A 23085-nucleotide genomic window follows, 5' to 3' on the forward strand; every position below is an offset into this window, starting at 1 on the left:
CATTGATTGGGTAAGATTATACAACCATTGATTGGGTAAAATTATACCACCATTGATTGGGTAAAATTTTACCACCACCACCATTGATTGGGTAAAATTATACGACCATTGATTGGGTAAAATTATACCGCCCTTGATTGGGTAAAATTATACCACCATAGATTGGGTAAAATTATACCACCATTGATTGGGTAAAATTATGCCACCATTGATTGGGTTTAGTTTTAATATGCTGTCTTTTTTGTATTTTCATAATGTGTTGTCTTTAAACACATCTCTTTAGATGTAGCGATAAAAGAGGGAATAATAAATGTCATTGTTTATATAAGGAAAGGCATATTGTTTGTACACAAAATATTGACGTCAATTTATAATCTTTATAAATAGAGTATTGTTTATAAATAGAACTATGAAATTTGGTTTGTGAACAGAATAGTGACATATTGTTATCTTGTACCTGGCACCTCAAAAATTATCAATATCAACAAATATTCAATTATTGAATGCAAACCAGAGGAATGTAGAGAAACTGGACATGTGAAGAATTTATAGTGTCAGCAAGGAAAATTTTGTAAACTGTCGGGAATTTACCCTCGTAGAGTACAGTCATCTTCTAACAACACAAGTTATCTCCCTATATAAAAGATCATATTCTCCAACTTCGTTACATTCTGATAAGTCCATGATAAAATCTATATGAACTGATATCTGTTAAAAAGGGAAGCAACTCCTATTTTCCTTCGTAGAAATAGACCGGTGCCTGGGCAGAGTCTGCTTGTACCTACAGGTGTATGGCCATTGTACAAATCAATTTTGTAATAAACAATCCGTTCACTTGTTAATTTGATTTAATTTAATGGCCACTGCCATAATTTACAAAAGATTGTATACAGCTGTCCATGGTTTAACTGTGTAGCTGTCCATGGTTTAACTGTGTATCTGTCCATGGTTTAACTGTATACAGCTGTCCATGGTTTAACTGTGTAGCTGTCCATGGTTTAACTGTGTAGAAGACTGTATACAGCTGTCCATGGTTTAACTGTGTAGCTGTCCATGGTTTAACTTTGTGGCTGTCCATGGTTTAACTGTGTAGAAGACTGTATACAGCTGTCCATGGTTAAGCTGTAGCTGTCCATGGTTTAAATGTGTAGCTGTCCATGGTTTAACTGTTCAGCTGTCCATGGTTTAACTGTGTAGTTGTCCATGGTTTAACTGTGTAGAAGACTGTATACAGCTGGCCATGGTTTAACTGTGTAGCTGTCCATGGTTTAGCTGTATAGAAGACTGTATACAGCTGTCCATGGTTTAGCTGTGTAGAAGACTGTATACAGCTGTCTATGGTTTAACTGTGTAGAAGACTGTATACAGCTGGCCATGGTTTAACTGTGTAGCTGTCCATGGTTTAACTGTGTAGCTGTCCATGGTCTAACTGTAGCTGTCCATGGTTTAACTGTGTAGAAGACTATACAGCTGTCCATGGTTTAACTGTGTAGCTGTCCATGGTTTTACTGTGTAGAAGACTGTATACAGCTGTCCATGGTTTAACTGTGTAGAAGACTGTATACAGCTGTCCATGGTTTAAATGTGTAGCTGTCAATGGTTTAACTGTATACAGCTGTCCCTGGATTAACTGTGCAGCTGTCCATCGTTTAACTGCGTAGCTGTCCATGGTTTAACTTTGTGGCTGTCCATGGTTTAACTGTGTAGCTGTCCATGGTTTAACTGTATACAGCTGTCCATGGTTTAACTGTGTAGCTGTCAATGGTTTAACTGTATACAGCTGTCCATGGTTTAACTGTGCAGCTGTCCATCGTTTAACTGTGTAGCTGTCCATGGTTTAACTGTGTAGAAGACTGTATACAGCTGTCCATGGTTTAACTGTGTAGCTTGCGACGTATTACCAGGTAGCTTGCAAAATTACAGGAAAAAAGTTGGGTGTTCACTAAATATTTCTCAGCTGATAAGACCTGCAAGCTTAGGACATGCTAGTTTGTTTTACTAACTTGTGCTGATGACCACTATTTCTGTTTGTATGGATTTGATCAGCAATAAAGTTGGAATATGTGAATGTGTTGTTTGATGCTCAGTTTTTCTGTTTAGCTAATTTCCAACTCAAACAAATTTGTATGCATTTGCAAAATAATCTCAATTAGAATACAGTATAAACAAGTAAAAGAAGAGAGTTTGAAATGATTTATGGATGATTTTATAAAATACATAAACTGCTCTCTGATAGATTATTTTTGTAAAATTCATGGTTGGTATTTGACGTTCCGTATTCTGTCTGTTAATTAAATGGTTGATATTCTGACCTGTATTATAGATAAATCCCTGTAGCATGAGTGTATCCGTTTAGAAGTAAGTACACATGGACAAGGTCAGATCCAGGGGCCAATCCTGGTAGCTTTAGTATATCCTTTTAGAAGTAAGTACACATGGACAAGGTCAGACCCAGGGGCCAATCCTGGTAGCTTTAGTATATCAGTTTAGAAGTAAGTACACATGGACAAGGTCATATCCAGGGGCCAATCCTGGTAGCTTTAGTGTATCCGTTTAGAAGTGAGTACACATGGACGAGGTCAGATCCAGGGGCCAATCCCGGTAGCTTTAGTGTATCCGTTTAGAAGTAAGTACCCATGGACAAGGTCAGATCCAGGGGCCAATCCTGGTAGCTTTAGTATATCCTTTTAGAAGTAGGTACACATGGACAAGGTCAGATCCAGGGGCCAATCCTGGTAGCTTTAGTGTATTTGTCTCTTGATGCCTAGCAATTGCTATGGTGAGAATGTAAATTGTGTCTAGGTTATGAGTCATGACCAAGGATAGGATCAGACATCTGGGCCAATCCCTATTAAGCATGAATGAATTTGTCTATATAATTATAGGATAGGGATCTCAACTGTTTTCATGTTGTCACTCAGGAACTGGCAGGACCCTGTGGCCAATCCTTAAAACATGGATTAATCCATAACTTCATTCCAAATACAAGTGTTAGGGGTTATAGGGTGAGGATATTAAGTATTACAGAATTACACCCAAAATTGTTCTATTGGGGTCCGACCCGTCATCGTGAGGTGTACAATTGGGGAAGCATTAGAGGTGTGACGGGCAATAGTATCTTTTTGAGGTAAAAAGTTTGTTGAATTTTGAGAAAGTTTGACTTATAAAATGATTCCTATCTTCGTTGACCAGTATTGTTTAACATGGGATGAAGGTTTTAGGCTATTTTACACATCACATTGGTGTCAACATTAAGTAGCTCTGTTAAATGTCTGCTACAGTAGAAGTACTACAGCTACCAAAGTTGGTCCATAGTTGCTTTTTAGCTTCTTCATTGCAATATCTGCATCAGATACTGAATGTGGCCTAATTTTTGGTTAAATGACCATTAAGGATCCCCGTACCTCTGTAAAAAAAATATGCTAAAAACTCAAATATCTTCATCTGAAGAACTGAAAGGCCTAGAGTCCTAACATTGGCTTAAATACTCTGGGTTTTAGCCCGACACGGTTTGCAAAATAAAATGATCTTGACCTTCTCCTTAGATCATTACATGGAAACATCTTATAGCTCATTGATCCCTATAACCATATACAATGTATATATAATGCTAGACTTGAAGAGACATTCATATATGCTACCTGGATTGGGTCAGGGATCCAGTTCAACCCCTTGGGGCTTACATTTTAGGTCATAAAGAGCCAGTGCAGATCACCATCATTTAACCAAATATACCGTTAGTAGCCATAAAGAGATGACTTTTTTCATGCTACTTAGATAAAACCAGAGATCCGGCATCACGCTTTGGTATTGGAAAGAGCTGAGATTCCTACCATATAACCATATATTAAATTGTTGGGCATGGAGAATTTCGTTTTCCTGCAATTCCTAGTATAACATGGAAAATGTGTATGTTCAGGTACAGTTGGGCAGGTTGCACATGCTGTGCATGTCATGTGCTAGGGTGTTGTAGACATGTGTACATGTATAGGATGGTCATTCTAGCCTTGAAACTCCCACTCACAGTATGCGGTCAAGTGTAGCTTCTAGTGAGTAGGCTCATCCAACATGATTGTTGTGTTATTAGGACAGAGAACTATAGGTTGATGGGTTAGAACAGACACTAATAAAATCTATTACCTGTAACTGAGCGAGATCGGGCTATCTCAGTCGTGGGTTAAGATTCTGTTACAGAATCTTATCCCGAGACTGAGATAACCTGATCTTGCTCAGTTACAGGTAATAGATTTATTTATTTTTCTCGCACCTTTTATTTCGAAAAAGACCTATTCAATTTTGCTAAAAACTACAAGTATCCCCCTTGGGCCTCAAATGATGATGACCTCTTCACTCCTTAAGCTACATTTGAATGCTTCCGCGTAAAAACATAGTCCGTCCTTACATAGCTTACAACGCATTTCACAGTGTGGATTGTATTTTATCTACAACATCAAATATCTAACAACATCAAAACTACACAATAACGACAAAACAGAACATTTAAAATGCAAATTGTCAATTTCAAGCAGTTAACGCACGGATGAATACATCGTAGTGTAAAAATTCTGCAAAATGTCACGTAAAGGTTTAAGACAGATCGGACTAGATAGAAAAATCTAGCATGGGGTATGGTGTGGGATATCTCTGTCTGAGGTGCGAGAAAAATATGTTAATGACCTCAGTGTCATCACCGCCCCTAGGCATTAAGTGCAAGTCCTTGCTGCAGCTGATATTTTTGCACTACATGTATTTGATGTGTACAGTAGTCAACAATTTAAAAAAAATAAAATAGAAATCCCAGGCTTACATTGGCCTCTTGTTTAATGAAGTGTTCATTAGGATTTGGTAAGGATTTAAAAAGATGATTGAGTTGTGAAATAAGCAAAGACTTAATCATGTGAATTCTCCCAATACTGTAGGAGCAAGTACTCTCCTATTCCAGTCTTTTTAAGATTAGCTTTAGTTTTACTAGTATTTTATCAGAATTCGTTTTTGGTAATTTGATTTGCACAAACATTGTAGCCTTCATTCCAGCGTGCTACTGGCAAGTCATCAACCTGGGCCTTTTAGTTATTCAGAAAATGGGTAAAGGTCATTTATTTGAACAAAATTGGTTAGCCTACATACCAGTATGCTACTTGTTAAATTTCACCCCAGGCCTTTTTGTTATTCAGAAGTTGTTTGAATATTTGAACATATTTGACCCAGGTGGCCTTGAAAGTGGGTCATGGTCATTCATTTAAACAAACTTGGTAGCCATTAATCCGAGAATGCTACTGGCAAGATATCATCACCCTGGGCATTTTGGTTATTCAGAAGAAGAAATTGTATATATATTAATATATTTCACCCAGTGGCCTTAAAAGTAGGTCAAGGTCATTCATTTGAACAAACATGGTAGTCCTTCATCCTAACAGACTACTGACCAAATCTCATCCCCATGTGCATTTTGGTTACTCAGCAGAAGTTGTTGCAATGTATTTTAATCATTTGATTCCATTGGTCTTGATAGTGGGTCAAGGTCATTCATTTGAACAAATTTGGTAAGCCTACATACATATACCAGCATGCAACTGGTTAAATGTCATCCTGGGCCTTTTGGTTATTCAAAACTTGTTTGAATATTTGAACATATTTTACCCTAGTGGCATTGAAAGAAGGTCAAGGTCATTCATTGGAACTTACTTGCATTTTTTGGCAGCCTTCATCCCAATATGCTAATGACCAAATATCATCAACTAGGCCAATTGGTTATTGAGGAAAATTTGATGCCGGACAGACCGACACCACGCAACAGCATTTGTCCTTGGTTTGTTGGTAAAGTGAGTCACTTTTCTCATAAATGTTGTGTTTTTGTGTTTATCTGTGTGCTATGTGTTACATATATATACCAACTAGACCAACTTAACTTACACCTTAGATACATCCTGTGCAGTACATCTCAATCCAAGTATCAGGTGCTTGAAGGGACATAGTTTGTTTGTTCCAGCGACTTTGTTGGTTTCCTCATCAATGTTAATTTATGTGTTAACTGTAACTGCTTTTCAGTTTGAGTGCAGGACCAAGTAAACTTAAATCATAAATAATTCATAGATTTTCTATTTGGTTGCTTCCTTCAGTGCTGAATATACCTTGATTTTATTTACTTTTCCAACGTCCTCTTCTGTGTCAAGTTGTTCTGTTCAATAAGTTAAGCCATGATTTTTTCCCAAAACTGAACGAAATACGCTTACAAGGTAGATTGTAGATGCTTCATCAGTAGTGTAACTCAATGCCTGCTTTGGATGCTGAACATGATCCAAGATTTTTTTCTCTAAAAACATGTATCTGAATTTTTGGGAGGGGGTACGGAGGGATTGGTACTCATCTACGCCAATTCTATTATGGAGTTCTAATCTAAAATCTAAAAATCTAAAATCATGTGGATTTTGGGATAGTTGTTGTAAGAGTGTGACGTTTCTCCTCGCGACTGTGACTCCGGTTGCGCAGGGACATGAGACTTGTATCACAAGCTAGCACTAGGAATAGTTTAACATTATGTACATAAGAACCGATATACTGATCAATGTGTAAAATATAAAGCCATGGTTTATGACCATTCCATATGTATTTTGTATAAATAAAGTGGATAAAAATCATAGGAACAGTTTATTTCACGGGGGGCGGGGGCTAGTGAGTACTATGTGTATACCAATAATTTGCATAGCTAGAGTTGCACTGACACGGTTACAATGTCAAATGATTGAAGCCAGGCTACCAACCATATTGTTCCATTTATATGTATAAAAGCGGTAAAAAAACCCTTAGAAACACTTTAATTCACGGGGAAAACTAGAGTTAGTGTTTGGGTACACTGATAATTAGCAAGACTAGAGTTTCACTGGCGCGATTACAATGACGAATGAATATGCTACCCTCAGTTCTACATTTGTTAGAGACTTTGATTGCAACGAAGCATTTTAGTTGGCGGTCTTTATAGCAGATACAAAACATCTGTCATTGCTTTTTAATATTTTATATCATGTAGTCTATGTTGCATTTATATTTTTTTAATTTTGTCAAAAATGATGTGTAAGCCCGGGCTTTTTTGCTACATAGGTTGTTACGCACCTGTAAGTGCAACTACTCCTGAAAAATAATTGTTGGAATATTTTGTTTTCTGAGTTATGGCCCTTTAAAACTTTAAAACTCTGCTCCAGAAACCTAGAATGTGCAACTCCTCCATAACTGTTTGTTGGATCTTTTAGGTAACTTACCACAATCAAACATCATAGCATGACGAAAGGAATTTGAAATTTCACTATTTTCCCCTTAAAACATTCATTTCCACTGCAGAAACTCAGTAAATGCAAGCTGCATGTATATCTTTGGGAACCCTCTCAGTTTCTCAAATTTTTGAGAGAAAAAACAACAACTTTGATACATTCAAAAGTTTGACAATTAAATAAACGTTTTTCTGAATTAAAAATTTGAATTAAGATCATTTTTAATTAAGTGGGACACACTTTTCCGGTTGTTGTAGAATATAGGCCACACTTTTTTTACTTTTGAGACTGATCGGTGACCGATGGCCCTCTTGAAGTTAAATACATGTAGTTAAGAATTGTTATCTCTTACTTAAAAAAATAATTGAGAGTCCTCTCTCAAATTTGATTTGTGGGTTCCCCTTGGTCTTTAGTTCTGCACTTTTTAGACTGAATGGAAAATCAAAATGGCTGACAGGTGGCCATTTTGTTGGCTCTATTTCTGAGATAATACTCAGATGGATCATTCTCAAATTTTACATGTATGTTCCCCATGTTAAAAATACCCCTAGCCCTAATTAGAAATGTATTCCTCATTGACAGCATCTCTTTACTATGTAAGAATTACAAAATTTTAGTGTTTTTTTATATGGTTATGCAATTCCTTTGTGATTAGAACCTGTACAGAAATTGAAGAGCAAAGAAGGTCAAAACTTATCTTTTGTAAATCTGTTAAAAACAAAATGTCATTGTGTGGGCTCCAAGATCCTTCTAGGATCTCTTGTTACATTTGTTTCTACAAAGTAAAATATAATAGGTGCTTCACAAACCAAATCTCTACCAAACTTCCATCTTACCTATCTTGTCATGAATATTAAGTTTTTAGCTCACCATCATCAGATAGTGGGCTATTCAAATCACCATCATTTTATCCGTAAAACAATCCTTGTTAGCGTTATTTATCAGGAAGGACTGGGGAGGGATTTTTCTCGTAGGAATGTTCCCTAGTTGATTTTTGGAACTGATCAGAAAACAAAGATGGCCGACTTTTGTTAGGATCCATCCAAATAAGCTATGCTAGCCAAATACCATTGACTCCAGGCCTTTTCATTTCTTTCAATGAAGTCATTTCAAGAAAAAGTTGATGAAAAACGATCCACCACAGCAGAAGCTCACTGGTGAAAATAACCTCAATATTACTCATCCGTTTTTCATTGCAAATTTTTAAATACATGTAGCCTATATATCATTACTCTTCATAATATGGATCTTTGCCCTCAATTCTCCAGTTATTTATCATGACCCTATAGGTTCTCCAGCTGTTTATCATGATTCTCGAGTTGTTTATCATGACCCTAGGTTCTCCAGTTGTTTATCATGACCCTAGGTTCTCCAGTTATTTATCATGACCCTAGGTTCTCCAGTTATTTATCATGACACTAGGGTCTCCAGCTGTTTATCATGACTCTAGGGTCTCCAGTTGTTTATCATGACCCTAGGTTCTCCAGTTGTTTATCATGACTCTAGGGTCTCCAGTTGTTTATCATGACCCTAGGTTCTCCAGTTATTTATCATGACTCTAGGTTCTCCAGTTGTTTATCATGACCCTAGGTTCTCCAGTTATTTATCATGACTATAGGGTCTCCAGTTGTTTATCATGACCCTAGGTTCTCCAGTTATTTATCATGATATTAGGGTCTCCAGCTGTTTATCATGACCCTAGGTTCTCCAGCTGTTTATCATGACCCTAGGTTCTCCACTTGTTTATCATTACACTAGGGTCTCCAGTTGTTTATCATGACACTAGGGTCTCCAGCTGTTTATCATGACCCTAGGTTCTCCAGTTGTTTATCATGACCCTAGGTTCTCCAGTTATTTATCATGACTCTAGGGTCTCCAGTTGTTTATCATGACCCTAGGTTCTCCAGTTATTTATCATGACTCTAGGGTCTCCAGTTGTTTATCATGACCCTAGGTTCTCCAGTTATTTATCATGACTCTAGGGTCTCCAGTTGTTTATCATGACCCTAGGTTCTCCAGTTATTTATCATGACTCTAGGGTCTCCAGTTGTTTATCATGACCCTAGGTTCTCCAGTTATTTATCATGACTCTAGGGTCTCCAGTTGTTTATCATGACCCTAGGTTCTCCAGTTATTTATAATGACACTAGGGTCTCCAGTTGTTTATCATGACCCTAGGTTCTCCAGTTATTTATCATGACTCTAGGGTCTCCAGTTGTTTAACATGACCCTAGATTCTCCAGTTGTTTATCATGACCATAGGGTCTCCAGCTGTTTATCATGACTCTAGGTTCTCCAGCTGTTTATAATGACTCTAGGGTCTCCAGTTGTTTATCATGACCCTAGGTTCTCCAGCTGTTTATCATGACCCTAGGGTCTCCAGCTGTTTATCATGACCCTAGGTTCTCCAGTTGTTTATCATGTCTCTAGGTTCTCCAGTTGTTTATCATGTCTCTAGATTCTCTAGTTGTTTATCATGCCCCTAGGTTCTCCAGTTGTTTATCACGACCCTAGGTTCTCCAGCTGTTTATCATGACCCTAGGGTCTCCAGCTGTTTATCCTGACCCTAGGTTCTCCAGTTGTTTATCCTGACCCTAGGGTCTCCAGCTGTTAAGAAGTTGATCAAAGAAAAGTTGACCGATGGAAGACGGACAGCAGATGACACACCATACCCCAAGATCACCGGCACTTCTTGCCAGACAAGCTCAAGATTAAACAAGAGGCCCAGAGGGCCTGAATCGCTCACCTGAATATTTAAGCAGTCAAAGCAAAATATTCTCATTAAATATTTTATTGCACTAAAAATGTTTCCCTGGCAAACTTTGTCGGCTCCATCTGTTGAAACTGCCAGCCAAATATTATTATAAGATTCTATGCTTTATTGCTTCTTCTTCGGAAATTGCTTGACATATTTTTCCCTGTGACCTTGTAAGTAGGTCAATGTCATTTTCCTTCTCAAAATTGGTTAGCTCTATTCCAAAAAGCTACCAGCCAAATCTTATGAATACATTCCTTTTAGTTCTTAAGAACAAATCCTTTAAAATGTTGTTGACCTCTGAAGTTGGTTGAGGTCATTTCATTAGCAAACTTTGGTGAGCTCTATCCCAGAAGTCACCAGCCAAATATTATGCCTTTTAATTCTTCTTAAGAAGTCGTTTGAACCGCCTGACATATTTGAACGCTGTGACCTTTAAAGTAAGTCAAGGTCATTTTCATTCGCAAAATTTGTTTGGCTCTATCCCAGGAAGCCACCAGCCAAATATAAGGATTCTATACCTTTCAGTTCTTCAGAAGTCGTTTTAAGTGTTTAGCACATTTGACCCGTGACCTTGAAAGGTAAAGGTCATTTTCGTTCTAAAACATTGTCAGGCTCTTTCCCAGGAAGTCATCAATCAAATATAAAGATTCTATACCTTTTAGAATAGTTCTTCAGAAGAACATGTTTGAAGCATTAGACGTATCCGACTCATGTGACCTTGAAAGTAGATCGGACTAATTTTCATTTTCCAACTTTGTTGGGCTCTATCCCAGGAAGCCACCAGCCAAATATGAAGATTCTACACCTTTCAGTTCTTCTTCTGAAGTCGTTTGACACATTTGACCCCTGTGACCTTCAAAGATATTCATACACCTGTTTGACCCGTGACCTTGAAAGTAGGTCAAGGTCATTTTTGTTCTCAAACTTTGACGGGCTCCTACCAACAAAGCTTTCAGCCAAATATCATAAGTAGGTCTGTCCGTTCTTCAGAAGTTGTTTAAAGGAAAAGTTGACGATCGAGGACGGACGCCGCACCCAGACATAAATGCACGATGTTAATTTTTTAAGATCCAATTATAATTTTTTGGGAATTTGTCAAACCAGACAATTTTAATCAATCACTGGCCGGCCCATCATCTTGATTAAGTAAAACCACACTGGTTTCCTTTAAAATCAAAGATAAGTGGGACTAAAATGATCTCTATTAATTGTAGAGATGGTAGTACACAGAATTAAAGGTGAGAAATATATGAATTCTGATGGTACTCTAAAGTTTTGGCTTAAAGTATTTGTTTGACCATTTTGTAGCCAGATACTTTGATAAATTCCTATTTAACTACCAAATTGAATACAAGTAAACCTACAGCTCTTTACTTTTTATAAATCTGTTTCGCTTGGTTTACCGATATATTTGCCTTGCCACGACTTATGAGGTTTTTCCCTATCCTGTCAGTGTTTTAGAAGATGTATTTGAATTTTTACAAAATTACTAGAGGCGTCACGATTCACTTGTACCGCGATTATTTATGTTCGATTCACGATATATTTTTCTGGGTTTTCGATAAGTCAGAATCTGAATATTAGTGTATGCGGCTTCAGCCGAAACGTCTGCGTGACGTTCAATTTCATTGGCTGATCTCTAAACCCTCAGCCAATCGGCTACGAGGATACAATTTTCACAAAGTTTTCATAACAAAATGGCGGACCGGCGTAAGGCAATGAAAATTTGTGATGCTCCGGCAAGCTTCAAATCAAAAGTGTGGAAACACTTCGGGTTCCCGTGTATCGACGGCTTATATATCTCGTTTTGTTTATATTTTGAAATAAAGGTGTATCAATTCAAAATAATCGAATCGTTATATCGAGATACGTATCGAGTCGTGGGTAAAGTGTATCGTGACAGCTCTTAAAAATTCCCTCAGTCATCTTGCCATCCCGCACTTCAACACTTGTAATTATTGGAACCTGACTGTACTTCAACTTGTTGACACAGAGAGAAAACACGGGAGAGATACTGGGCTTTTTTTAATTTATTAAGACAGCAATTTGCAGTGAAATAAAAAAATGTTATTAGTCAAAGAGACCAAAGCCCATGTCATCATCCGACTCTTCTGATTCTTCCTTCTTTTCTTCTTTTTTCTCTGAAAATACAAAAAACATGAACATGAAAATACACCAAAAAACCCATTGGAACAATTCCTCAATAAATAATACCAAAACAAATAATTCTGAAAAAGACCCAACAGGCCTTATAGGACTCCACTGTTTCTCATGACATCACCTGTGACCTTTGACGATGGTGAAGGTGAAATTATTTAAATACTATTACTCGGAAAATTAAGGATGGAATGTTATGTAACCCTACACCTTCCATGCCCTTCCTTGTCATAGATTTTAACAAGCTCTTCATTTCAGCATCTACAGACCAAATTTCTTAACCCTTGGCCTTTTAACAATCCCAAAAAGTCAGTTAAAAGTTTTCGCACATTAGACCCATGTCCTGTAGAAAAGCCAGCAAGCAATTATAGCCAAAAAGAGTTCATCACATTTGACCCATGAAAGCAGGTCTAAGTCCTATATATAAACAAACATCCTTTCATCCCAGTACCCTAAAACCAAAAATACTATCATCAACTTTGGCCTTTTGGTTATTTGGAGAAAGTTGTTAATGTTGAACAAATTTGACCCATGACCTTGAAAGCAGGTCAATGTCTTTTATTTGAACAAAATATGTAGCCCTCCAGCCCAACATCACCCAAGGTCTCCTATACAGATGTTAAGGTTTTAACATATTTAATTCTGTTCTTGAAAGTGGGTTGTGATCATTTATTTGAACAATTTTGATAACCCTTCAACCAAGCATGCTCTACTCCTATTGGTTAATGCAAAGTTAAAGTACAAATGAAATGTTGACAGATGGACAATGGATCCAACATTCCATGGCATAAGAATGCTTGACCCTAGGCCTCTGGCCAGAGGAGTTGACAAAAAGAATACCATCTATTTGAACAAACTTGTTTGCCCTTCTTCCAAAGCCTGCTATGTGCTTAATAGTAATACCCTTAGCTTCTTTGTTATTACAACAGGTTATTTAAAGTTTTTTCTTGCAAGCTAAAAATCTTAATTCTCACTTAAATCTTTCATGGGAAAACTGTTGTTACTGTTGTAGACTTATCATTTCTAAGGTAAATGGGAATCCATGTAATTCTATGGAAAGGAAAACACTACTTATTTATTTCTACATAATTTTAACATTGTCTAAGGTATCACCGATTGTTATTGTAATCAAGGAATCAATGATTATTGTTATGGTAACCAAGGAGTCGCAGATACTTTTTGTGTTATCATCAGGAATCACAGATGATTGCCATTTCAGTATACGGGTTGACTATACCACTTACCTTCCTTTGCCGCAGCAGGTGCAGCTGCTGCAGATGCCCCGGCGGCGGCGGCTCCACCACCTGATGGTACAGAGGCAAGCTTTGTAGTTCCTGAAACAAAATAACCAATTAATACTGAAGTTCAATCAAACTTATAAGATAGAAAATATCAACAGAAACACATATACAGTAAAACCTCAATAAAATGCCTGTCACTTCAGTTGCCACCTCGCTTATCGCCAACATATTACAAGGTCCCTTAATTCTGTTTCTGAATTCTTAATTTGTATTAAAGAATTCCTTTATACATTTCCCTCAATTTATTGCCAACCCCCTTCATAATGCCAACATTTCTTTGAACAAATGGTGGCAATATAACAAGGTTTTGCTGCACCATAATACATTTCAAGACAGTGTGAAATAGTCAACAGCCTATTGATGGTAGTGATCCAACACATGTTTTTCAGGCCAAAACGATGTCCTCTGTAGTTTACCCTTCGGCTGCTACATTGATTTCTATGTAAAGGGACGCCACTGCTGAATTAATTATTGAAATATTAATTAATTTACTTAATTTTTCAAATGCGCATAACTTGAAAAATATATGTTATATGTGAATAAAAGTTTTAGGAAAATTGTTCGTTATGGTCTCTAGTTTATATTAACGTTTTCGATTCTAAAGTTGCTTTAGTATTTACCTGTACAGGTGGTAATAAAGGTAAGAAAAGGTTTGACTTTTAATTAATCGGATTTAAGCACCAGAAAGATCATTTTAAAATTGTTTTTGTTAGCAAATGTGATTGGCAAATGATAACAAAGATTATAAACTTCATTAATGACATTATACTTCATTATATGTACTAGTTAACCCTTAGGCTACTACGCGCCACTATAGTGGTTTCGAAAAGTCGGTCCGTCAGTGCTGCGCACGACAATAGTGGCGCTCGGTCTGTAGGTTTTTGATCAGTAAACAGGAAGTGTGAAAGCGGACTGTTGCTGTACCAAACCCGAAAGCGTATAGTAGAAGGCTTCTGATTGGTTGTTTTGTCATTACTTTCGATATTCCCGGCAATGTACTCTAGTAATAACCAAAGTGTGCAAGAGAATATCAAATCAGAAAAAACGTCAAAAAAATGGCGGACGTGTAGATTGAAGTGATGAATATGATGGTAAACATTTATTCTCCAGGGTCGCCTACGGTGATAATAAAGGTTTTGACATGGTTGATGTGGATATACTTCGGTATAACATAATGTAACTTTCCAACGAACGGCTTTGTGCCCTAAGCAAACATGAAAATATATCGGCGGACCGAGGCGCACATGTCGTCTGCAGGTGAGGTCGAATTGAACATTGACATATGTTTTGAGCCGATTGATTTCTTTAAACTATATATCTATGATTTAATCATAAACTAGACCGTAGCTAAGATATATCTATATGCCGACTGTGACAGTAAATATATTGAACGACGACCTGAAACCTGTAGCAAATCGCATGCAATTTTTGATGAAATACCCGACCTTTTTACCTGAGAATCTCGGTGTAAATGTACAGTGTCTTATGTCATAAATAAAGTTTATAATCTCTGTTATCATTTGCCAATCACATTTGCCGACAAAAATAATTTTAAAATGATCTTTCTGGTGTTGAAATACTGAAGCAACTTTAGAATCGAAAAAGCGTTAATATAAACTAGAGACAATAACGAACAATTTTCCTGTAACTTAAATTCACATATAACAAATATTTTTCAAGTTATGCTAATTTGAAAAATCAAGTAAATTAATTTATATTTCAATAATCAATTCAGCAGTGGCGTCCCTTTACATAGAAATCAATGTCTAAGGGTTAAGTCTTCTTAATATTAATTTGTACAAATGCAAGAAATTTGTTACCTGCAGCAACAAGTTCTTCAAGGCTCTTTCCCTTCAATTCAGATATGATCTTTTTGACCTTGTCGGCCTCAACCTCAATGCCAACAGACCCAATGATCTTCTCGAGGTCAGCTGCGGAGGGATTTTCATTTCCTCCAAGGCTTGCAAGCAAATAGGCTGCTACGTAACGCATGCTGGAAGTATACAACAATCAATGTTAAGAATTTAAAAGCTATTAGGAAATATACTAGTTCAATCTGATCATAAATAGCACAAAAGTGGTTGCTTGTGGTCAAGCAAGGAAAGGGGATGGCAAACCTGGATCCAATGGTTAGTGTTTAAACATATCTACAGTAAATCTCTGGTCAGATCCCCAAAAAAATAACATATTTTCAATTCCACAAAGTTAAAGCCACTAAAATAAACCAATGAATAGTCAGGTGACCTAATAAAAAAAGTAGTTCAAATATGGGCAATTAGCCAGTAACCTGGCTCAGACACCAGATTTATTTATCCAAAACTGTCCTTATCATCACCAACCACTGCTAGATTCTGTCAGCAGAGTCCTTGGTATTAAATTTGTCAAACTTTCCCATCTCAGCTGCACCGATTTGTAGATTAAAGCAAATTTCACCAGAGTGACTTTAATCAACCGTACTGATCCAGACCAAAACTGAATACATTTTGTTCTATTTAGAAAAATTCTGAACACCTTTTGTTTTGTTGGTTAGTAAGTTGTAAAGAGCATCTCAGGTGCGAAATTTTGAATGATTGAACACAGCAGTTATTATAATAAGAACAGTTCCGGATCAATAAATCACTTTAATCGATATATGTTGTGTCATAGTAGATTTATGTTGTCTGATAACAAAAACTGTCTGATAATTCCACGTGCACAATTGTACCGAATTATAAATTACGTGCACAATTGTACCCAATTGTATGACTTATCGCATTATGTTGAAAGAATCACACGCCCTTTTTGTTCAGAATGTTTAAAAGAACTTCGTGTTTTTATTTACAATTTAATCCATATTTCATTAATATATTTTGACTGATCAAAATGCAGAATTAGTACCCATAAGCTTACGAGCCGTTTTGCCCAACTTGTTGCAAGACAATTTATTTTCCAATCAAGGGTCCTGACGGGCATTTATAAAACAGTAACAATGGACTAATGCAACAGAAATGACTACATAGCATGGTTCATATTTCTCAACTAAACATTATGTTACAAGTTACAATTCAAAGTATTTGATAGATTGGGTGTCACTGAAATTGAAGGCATGGCGGAAACGAGTTGAATGGAACACCACGTGGTTGAGACGAATAGAATTAGAAATTGTCGAAATGGTGGTTGTAACATTTTGATATGATTATATATTAGCCTCTACACGATAGTTAGGATCATAATAAATATTTATCCATAATTACACACCGTTTAGTGTTTTAATTAATCTTACATTTAAGTCTTTCTGACACGAAACGTAGGACCAACCAAAGTCGATGTTCAACAATGTGAAAAGGAAGTTTCTACGAGGAATTCTGGGAAATATAGAAAAAAAAATGTAAATTTGTCGAAAATCTTGCCGAAAATCATAACTTTATGTTTCTTTCTAAAACAAAAATGAAATGTACTGTATTATTTAAAACCAATCAAACTACCAATTAATTAATATTTATTTTATAAAGGTCATGGTCATCAAAATAATTTGTGACGCTTTATGCAAATATGCTTTTCATGAAAGCGTTTGGCTGATCTGGAAGAGCACTTTGTTTAAGATGGCCGATAGACTCACTCAGTTGCAAGATGCTGTTAATCAGGTTTGTTGTCAATTTTAATTAGAGTGAAAGAACGAATCTAGCCAAAGACACAACATACAGACACGTTTAGTTGCTTCTTAATGTCCGAGTCGTTTACATACTGTCAACCATGGTTCGATATGACACGCTTAGTAGGGGGAACGACGGTAACGGGTTGTTTCGCCCCAAATCCCATCCACCCTAGGTTGTTTCGCCCTTAAAATATCTCTTTCTTTAGTTTTAGTCAAAAATATCGTGTTAAAAGTTAAAAAAAACACTTATCTTTCTCTTGAATCAAGATATAATCATGTCGGTACTGTTAAAACTTCTCAAAATGATCTCCAATTAGCAAAAAACAACACAGACGTGCGCAGAAATCAAGTATCTGGTACCCTAAGAAAATATCGTCACGCGGCGACGATTATGTGTACACTAGACTAAATGTGTTGACATGGAAAAATTATATTGTTGTATTCCCCGCAGTGTTATTAAAATTAAAAAAAAAATATTTCATTTCACTATTCTTATTTATTTCTAAAATTAAATTCAATATATGTTATAATGTGTGTCGGCGTGAAGAAAATAACGTATTCCGTTTTTTGCTTTACAATGTACTTAAAACAACACAAACACATTTTTTTGAAATAAATCTGATTTTAATGATATGATATAATACTAAGAAGACTTAATTTGTGACTTAAAACAAATAAAAATGAAAAGAAAATACCAAACAATGTTTCGCCCTAAAAAAAAGTGTTAGGGCGAACGGGATTTGGGTCGGGCACGACGATTTACCCAAAACTACCCAAAAATATAAACAGGTTGGGGAAAACCATCAACTTGCGTATAATATGCAAACTCGCCTATTATATGCCAGTTAGAGTATGGATTTGTTACTAAAAATAACCCAAATAGCTTTAACAGTAACTTTTGCACGATATTATTAAAAGTTGCATTAATTTACAACAAGGTAAAAAATATTTTGCTAAAAGATGTTTACTGAAAGCGTTGGCTACTTAGAAACTTTATGTATCTTTACCGGAAATATTGCATCTATTTATAGTATGCAAATAAAGTTTATTTTTGCATTTGTATTATGTTTCATGACTGAATAAATGCGACTTTGACAAACAATTTGAAAAAGTTAAGATTAAAGTTATTTTGGCTATTTTTAGTAACAAATCCATACCCCTATTGGCGTATAATAGGCGAGTTTGCGTATTACGCAAGTTAGTGGTTTTCCCCGACCTGATAAAAATTTGAACTTTGAAATGCAATTTTATGTCTAGATTACCATGAAGTATGGCTCCGACATGCGGAAACTGAGACAAAAAATATGCATAACTCAACTGTGACAAAATCAATATAAATATTCTAAGATATACATAAATACTACAAAGAACGTACAATTTAGGATGAAAAAGATCAGTACAATATATAAATAGTCGTACTTTGAAATGCAATTTCATGTCCAGATAACCATGAAGTATGGCTCCGACACGCAGAAACTGAGACAATTTTTTTTGACTATATATGTTATCAAGGAAGGGATTGTCCACTACAATTTAATTTAAAATACGAAATTTTCTTCATTACTTTTATTGATCCAAGTATCTCTCGAAAGTTGAAAAGATTTGAAATTTGTGTGTATTGTGGGTCAACAAAATCTGGTAATCGGTGTTGTTTGAAGTTGGCTACTTGTTCTAGTCTGTTGTTTATTATCCCCCGCTTTCACCGAAACGGGGGATATTAATATGGGTCTGTCCGTCTGTCTGTTTTCAAACTTGGTTCGATTTTGATGAAAATTGCTATATAGGGATATAAGGGAACTGCAAATTCAACCGCATCGGTTTCGTTGCCATAGCTACCACACGGAGGCTTCTGATTGGTCGAAATTAAGATATTGTTCAATTTTGATGAAAATTTGTATATAGGGATATAAGGGGACTGCAAATTCAACCGCATATGTTTCGTTGCCATAGCAACCATACCCTCTTCAGCAAAAATGATACTAGAAATGCTTTGTCTGTCTTTCAGAGATGTACTGTGCTTTTCAAGGTACTTATTTAAAGGGGCTTGTCGGGGAAAAAAATTATATTTGCTAAAATGGCATACACATGTTTAAAATACCTTCTTATGAAATATACCGATACAAATTTTGCTGAAATTCACTCCCTAAGAGTAAAAATTATAATTATATTAAAGAAATCCTAAATCGCCCCCTGACAGTCTAAAACTCTCAATTGACCCAGATCAGTGATGTAATTTTACCGCACGCGCATCATTAGTCCGAATTATTCTGACGTTTTATCGACTTTTTTCATATCGGTCTGTCGTCGATTAACGTCAGAACTCCGGCCCTCTATAATATGCGGGAATTATGTGCCCCGCGCCCGGAGCGCACTTCAAACTGATATTTTAGAAACAATTCGTCACTTTCACACACATGTCGCACATGGATCGAAAGATCTATTCTTTATGCACAAGGTGAACATACATAACATGCCTCAAACAACTAATACAATCACTAAAAACATATTTTTTCAAACTTACTCTGTTTTACTCTAGTTTTTTGATAGCCCCGCCTTCCAATGCCACGTGACTAAAATCTCGCCGGCCTACGTCATAACGTTAGGAAATACCTTGGTAACGCGAGATCTCTCCAAGTCATGTGACATTTCTCATGGCCTAATTTCCATAAAAAACATGGGTTGGTATAGAAAACGTTGGATAATGCTTTTCGTAATGATCTTTGAAACATGTTATTGATACCACCTAGTGCATAAAGAATAGATCTTTCGATCCATGTGCGACATGTGTGTGAAAGTGACGATTTGTTTCTAAAATATCAGTTTGAAGTGCGCTCCGGGCGCGGGGCACATAATTCCCGCATATTATAGAGGGCCGGAGTTCTGACGTTAATCGACGACAGACCGATATGAAAAAAGTCGATAAAACGTCAGAATAATTCGGACTAGCGCGTCATCAACAAGGCCAATTTTACTATCGGGTACTGAGGTAATAGGGACTCATGCTGACCTATTTTACTATCGGGTACTGAGGTAATAGGGACACATGCTGACCTATTGTACTATCGAGTACTGAGGTAATAGGGACACATGCTGACCTATTGTACTATTGGGTACTGAGGTAATGGGGACACATGCTGACCTATTGTACTATAGGTACTGAGGTAATAGGGACACACGCTGACCTATTGTACTATCGGGTACTGAGGTAATGGGGATACATGCTGACCTCTTGTACTATCGGGTACTGAGGTAATGTGGACACATGCTGACCTATTTTACTATCGGGTACTGAGGTAATAGGGACTCATGCTGCCCTATTTTACTATCGGGTACTGAGGTAATAGGGACTCATGCTGACCTATTTTACTATCGGGTACTGAGTTAATGGGGACACATGCTGACCTATTGTACTATAGGTACTGAGGTAATGGGGACACATGCTGACCTATTATACTATCGGGTACTGAGGTAATAGGGACTCATGCTGACCTATTTTACTATCGGGTACTGAGGTAATGGGGACACATGCTGACCTATTTTACTATCGGGTACTGAGGTAATAGGGACTCATGCTGACCTATTTTACTATCGGGTACTGAGGTAATGGGGACACATGCTGACCTATTGTACTATCAGGTACCGAGGTAATGGGTACCCAGGCTGACCTATTGTACTATCGGGTACTGGGGTAATAGCGACACATGCTGTCCTATTGTACTATCAGGTACCGAGGGAATGGGGACCCAGGCTGACCTATTGTACTATTGGGTAATGAGGTAATGGGGACACATGCTGACCGATTTTACTATCGGGTACTGAGGAAATAGGGACACATGCTGACCTATTGTACTATAGGTACTGAGGTAATAGGGACCCATGCTGACCTATTGTACTATTGGGTACTGAGGTAATGGGGACACATGCTGACGGGAAATGTGCAACAATGGAAGCTAAGTCACCTAAGAAGTTCAATTCATCTAAACAATAATCTTCTATTTCACAACTCACCCATTTGGTCAACAATTTTATCGACGTGCATATGAGATAAATATGCCCAGTAAGAGATTGTTTGTTTACATTCGTCCTACATATAAGTACACTATATAGCCAAACTGCCTTGCCAGTGGTCCAGTACCTGATTGACTAATATAATAACACAACTTTTGTTGATTTTGTGAAACTCAAACGTTGTATTTTTTGTCCTTATATGGCACAGGTGTGACTTAATCAAAAACTGTGCCAAAAAATCTTGACTTTTTAATTTATACAAACAGCATGTGAACAGTACTTAAAAACTACAGCAATTGTTAGCGGGAATCACACCAAAACGCAAGGTGCTATCAGAGACTTAAATACTACAATGTATATATGTCTAGTCCTATAAACAACCAAGGTTGTAAGTTATTTACCTGAGGACAGTTCAGTTAAATGAAGAACTGTTTTAACCTTTTCACAAAACTTGAGTGCCCGCAGGATGGGATTCAAGATGTGAAAATGTATTGACATTTGACTTTTTCTGTATCTACATTTGAAAAAAACGACGATTTTTTGTGTATATTTGCATTTAATTATACAAGGTTTCAATTTTGTTCAATCCATTTTTATCAATATTCCCATCTGTGTGCCAGTTATTACATTTCTTTTAAACTTAAGGAATGAAAAAAGGGCATCATTCAATCAACATATATTTTTTTTTAAGAATAAAACCTGCAAAAAATGTGCCCATTAAAAGCCCTCAAATTGGCCTAGATAATCACTGTATATAGAATGGACCCGTTTCTATCTATGATGTGTTGTATTTGACAGCTTGCTGATCAGTTCTGTAACAGCGTCGGGATACTCCAGCAGTGCTCACCACCTAGTACTTTTGCAGGCTTTGAAAAACAGCTTGGGAAGTCACCAACTGATACACAAGAAGGTAAAATGTGCTCCCCTTTTTGCCATGAAACCCTCATGCATTAGTAAGACTGCTCTGTTCACTAAGAAAGTACCAAAGGGATATTTCTCAAACACAGTAGCTTGGTTCCAGTAGATGGCAATATTGACATTTACAAAAATAAAGTTTATTACGCTATCATGGTCCTTTGGATTTTGTTACTGAAATTTTGTTTTCACTATATTTCTCAAGAACCACTAGTTCAAGGACCTTTTTCAAATTTAGAAGTAGAAGGATTCTTTTATTCCTTAGTTGTGGAGATTTAATGGTGAGACAAATCAAAAGAACAGCCATCTTGGATTTGGACAGTTACAGTGTGTTTTTTATATTTCTCAGAAAGCTCTAGAGTCTTTTCTCAAATATCACAAGGAAGTTCCTCTCAGTCCTTAGTTGAACATGTTTCACTATGAAACTCTTAATTTGGGAAAAAAACAAGATAAATAGCAGCCTCGTTGCCATCTTGGAACGGTTTAGTTTGTTATTGCTAATTTTAAGACAGAACTAGGGGGAGCTTTCTTAGAGTTCCTAATTTCTCTTAGATCTTATTTGTGCATGTTTCACTTTTAGCTTGACAGAGAGAGAAAAATATCAGCTATGCAAACATCTTGAATTTGCCAATTGAAGTTAGTTATGGCTGTTTCTGAGAAAGTAAAATACTGATATATCTCAAATTTCATAAGAAATATTCATTCTGTTCGCTGCTTTTTCACATTTATTTTAAGGTCACCTGAGACAAAGTCTCAAGTGACCTATTGCGATCGCCTTTTGTCCGTCGTCGTGCGTCCGTAAACAATTTACATTTTCGACTTCTTCTCCAAAACCACTGAACCAATTTCAATGAAATTTTGCAGGAACCTTCCATGGACAAAGGTCAACAAAAACAGTTGCCGGTTTAGTCCCAAGCCCCCAGGGGCCTGAGGGGCGGGGCCAAAAAGGGTCAAATTGACTAAAATTTCAAAAATCTTCTTCTCAAGACCCAGATATGGTAGAATCAAATACTCTTCATAGATGGAAGGGTCTTAAGGTGCTTTACC

The 23085-nt window shown here is 36.8% G+C and overlaps 2 protein-coding genes across 2 annotated transcripts in view; one reads left to right on the forward strand and one right to left on the reverse strand.

Annotated features, from left to right (window-relative positions):
• Positions 1-12033: 12033 nt before the first annotated feature.
• On the reverse strand, positions 12034-16850 carry LOC110461154 (60S acidic ribosomal protein P2-like). Its single transcript, XM_021514486.1, has 4 exons — positions 16744-16850; positions 15302-15474; positions 13425-13514; positions 12034-12164 (listed from the first exon to the last, which is right to left on the reverse strand). Exons 2-4 carry the CDS (start codon positions 15471-15473, stop codon positions 12094-12096), a joined length of 333 nt encoding a protein of 110 aa, XP_021370161.1. The 5' UTR covers position 15474; positions 16744-16850; the 3' UTR covers positions 12034-12093.
• A 146-nt stretch (positions 16851-16996) lies between these two features.
• The window catches only part of LOC110461153 (mediator of RNA polymerase II transcription subunit 21-like), a 10395-nt gene continuing 4306 nt past the window's right edge, over positions 16997-23085 (forward strand). Inside the window, exons 1-2 of the mRNA XM_021514485.1 lie at positions 16997-17104; positions 21922-22033. Of these exons, the coding sequence (XP_021370160.1) occupies positions 17063-17104; positions 21922-22033 (154 nt within the window). The 5' untranslated portion in view covers positions 16997-17062. The remainder of the gene's footprint in view (positions 17105-21921; positions 22034-23085) is intronic.

The sequence above is a fragment of the Mizuhopecten yessoensis genome, unplaced genomic scaffold (genome assembly GCF_002113885.1).
Source record: "Mizuhopecten yessoensis strain PY_sf001 unplaced genomic scaffold, ASM211388v2 scaffold10583, whole genome shotgun sequence".
Taxonomy (NCBI): Eukaryota; Metazoa; Mollusca; class Bivalvia; order Pectinida; family Pectinidae; genus Mizuhopecten; species Mizuhopecten yessoensis.

Excerpts from the sequence above, each read along its gene's own strand:
- LOC110461154 (XM_021514486.1), bottom strand. The coding sequence starts at position 15,473 with ATGCGTTACGTAGCAGCCTATTTGCTTGCAAGCCTTGGAGGAAATGAA. Across the intron at positions 13,515-15,301 it reads TGAAGAACTTGTTGCTGCAG|GAACTACAAAGCTTGCCTCT; the intron begins GTAACAAATTTC and ends ATTTTGTTTCAG. Across the intron at positions 12,165-13,424 it reads ACCTGCTGCGGCAAAGGAAG|AGAAAAAAGAAGAAAAGAAG; the intron begins GTAAGTGGTATA and ends TTGTATTTTCAG.